The sequence below is a fragment of the Penaeus vannamei genome, chromosome 10, assembly GCF_042767895.1.
Source record: "Penaeus vannamei isolate JL-2024 chromosome 10, ASM4276789v1, whole genome shotgun sequence".
Classification (NCBI taxonomy): Eukaryota; Metazoa; Arthropoda; class Malacostraca; order Decapoda; family Penaeidae; genus Penaeus; species Penaeus vannamei.
The window spans coordinates 23,113,842-23,116,351 of NC_091558.1; the positions used below are offsets into that span (position 1 = coordinate 23,113,842).

At 44.7% G+C, this 2,510-nt stretch overlaps 1 protein-coding gene across 1 annotated transcript in view; it reads left to right on the top strand.

Annotated features, from left to right (window-relative positions):
* The window catches only part of LOC113815949 (DNA repair protein RAD50), a gene marked incomplete at its 3' end in the record, with an annotated part of 18,409 nt that extends 17,319 nt beyond the window's left edge, over window positions 1-1,090 (top strand). Inside the window, 3 exon segments of the mRNA XM_070126479.1 lie at window positions 1-11; window positions 697-790; window positions 970-1,090. The exon segment at window positions 1-11 is cut by the window's left edge and continues 156 nt beyond it. Of these exon segments, the coding sequence (XP_069982580.1) occupies window positions 1-11; window positions 697-790; window positions 970-1,090 (226 nt within the window).
* Window positions 1,091-2,510: the final 1,420 nt, after the last annotated feature.

The following is a 2,510-nucleotide window of genomic DNA, read 5'->3' on the forward strand; positions in this document are numbered from 1 at the left end:
ATTGAATTTTTGTAAGTATATGCTACTCCCCATAACCTTGCATATGTAACTGTCTAGTTAAAATTATTTTTGTTTTAAGCATGGGTTCCACTACTCAGACTACTGCGAAAAATTAATCATTTAAAATTTTTAAATGTTTAAAACCTATTGATAATCGTTACCCACAAAAAATGAGTAAGATTTGGACAATGCAGACTCAAGGTTTGGCTCCCCAAGTTCCACAGATAGTGTGCCAAAAGTGTCATAATCCCAAACTTGAGTATGGTTCCAACATAAGTGAGCTTAGTGTAATTCTGGCTTTAGGTATTGACATCTTGCTATTTTTTTCTATTCTCAGATGAAATCCAATGGCTCATCCTGATATTGATGTCATTTCATTTTGGACAGGAGCATTCTTCACCCTTATTCTGCTCATCTAAGTTTCACAGATTGCTCCCTCTTTATCACACGTCTAGACTTCTGTGTTGAAACTTGAGTGATTTCATTCTAGAAATTGGTTATAGTTATGTTATCATTGTCATTGGTGTCCTCGCTGTTATCATCATCATTATCATTGTCATTGTCTTCATCATCATTATCATTATTATTATTGTCATTAATGATATGATGGCCATGATGTATTATGATGATGATAATGATAATGATAATTATTATTTTTATTATTTGAGACCTTTTAGGACTTTTTACCATATTCAGGAAGCGTAAGCATGCTGATGAGTTTGAGCATCTCCTAGAAGCTATTCCTGATGACAACATTAAGAATAAAGTTGATGCTTGTGCAGATAGCCTTGTAAGTAAATTAAAGACATTATTATTTGTTAATGATTTTAGATGATTTGTATAAGATATCTGGAAATAGTATTGCTGATGTCTTCTCTAGTAAAGAATAATTGCAAGTAATGACAAAGTCAATTTATTAATGCATTCCTACTTCATTTTCCAGTCAAATAATTTTTTTGAAAATTTCAGCGAAGGCGTGTTACTGAACTCAGACAAGAAATTGAAGGACTGAATAAGCGTAGAACCCACCTGTCTGTGAGCATAAAAGGACAAAAACAGCAGCAGAGTCGTAAAGAACAGGAGATCAGAGGTATGTATAGCACAAGTTGATGATAATACAGGAGGTATTTCTTTGTTATATTTTTATTAGAATTATTTTTCTGCTTCTACTATCCTCTTTTCTTTCTTTATTTCTTCTCCTCCTCCTCCTCCTCCTCCTCCTCCTCCTCCTCCTCCTCCTCCTCCTCCTCCTCCTCCTCCATCTCCTCCATCTCCTCCATCTCCTCCATCTCCTCCTCCTCCTCCTCCTCCATCTCCTCCTCCTCCTCCTCCTCCTCCTCCTCCTCCTCCTCCTATTCCTCCTCCTATTCCTCCTCCTATGCCTCCTCCTATGCCTCCTCCTATGCCTCCTCCTCCTCTTCTTCCTCGTCCTCTTAGTCCTCCTCTTCCTCCTCCTCCTCCTCCTCCCCCTTCCTCCTCCTCCTACACCTCCTCCTCCTACACCACCTCCTCCTACACCTCCTCCTCCTACACCTCCTCCTCCTTCTCCTCCTCCTCCTCCTCCTCCTTCCCCTCCTCCTCCTCCTCCTCCTCCTCCTCCTCCTCCTCCTCCTCCTCCTCCTCCTCCTCCTCCTCCTCCTCCTCCTCCATCTCCATCTTCTTTTTCTCAACCACCACCACTGCCACCACGACAGCCACCTCCACAACCACCACAATAACCACCAACATAATCACCACCACGACCACCACCAAAACCACCACCACAACCACCACCACAACCACCACTACAACCACCACCACCACCACCACCACCATCAATAATACCACCACCAATACCACCACTACTACTACCACCATCACCATCACCACTACCACCACCACCACTACCACTACCACCACCACCACTACCACCATCACAACCACCATCACAACCACCACCAATACAAATACCACCACTGCCACAACCACCACCACCAATACCACCACCACCAATACCACCACCACCAATACCACCACCACCAATACCACCACCACCAATACCACCACCACCACCACCACCAATACAACCACCACCACTACCACCACTAGCAACACCACCACCACTACTACGAGCAACAATACTCCCAACAATACCACCACTGCTACTATCACCACTGCTACCATCACCACCACCACCACTACCACTACCACTACCAACACCACCACTACCACTACCAACACCACCACTACCACTACCAACACCACCACTACCACTACCAACACCACCACTACCACTACCAACACCACCACTACCAACACCACCACTACCAACACCATCACTAGCAACCCCACTACCAACACCACCACTACCACCACCACCACTACCACTACCACTACCAACACCACCACTACCAACACCACCACTACCAGTCCCACCACCCCTACCACCACTACCACCACCCCTACCAACACTACCAGCACCACCACCCCTACCACCACCCCTATCAATACAAATACCACCACTGCCACAA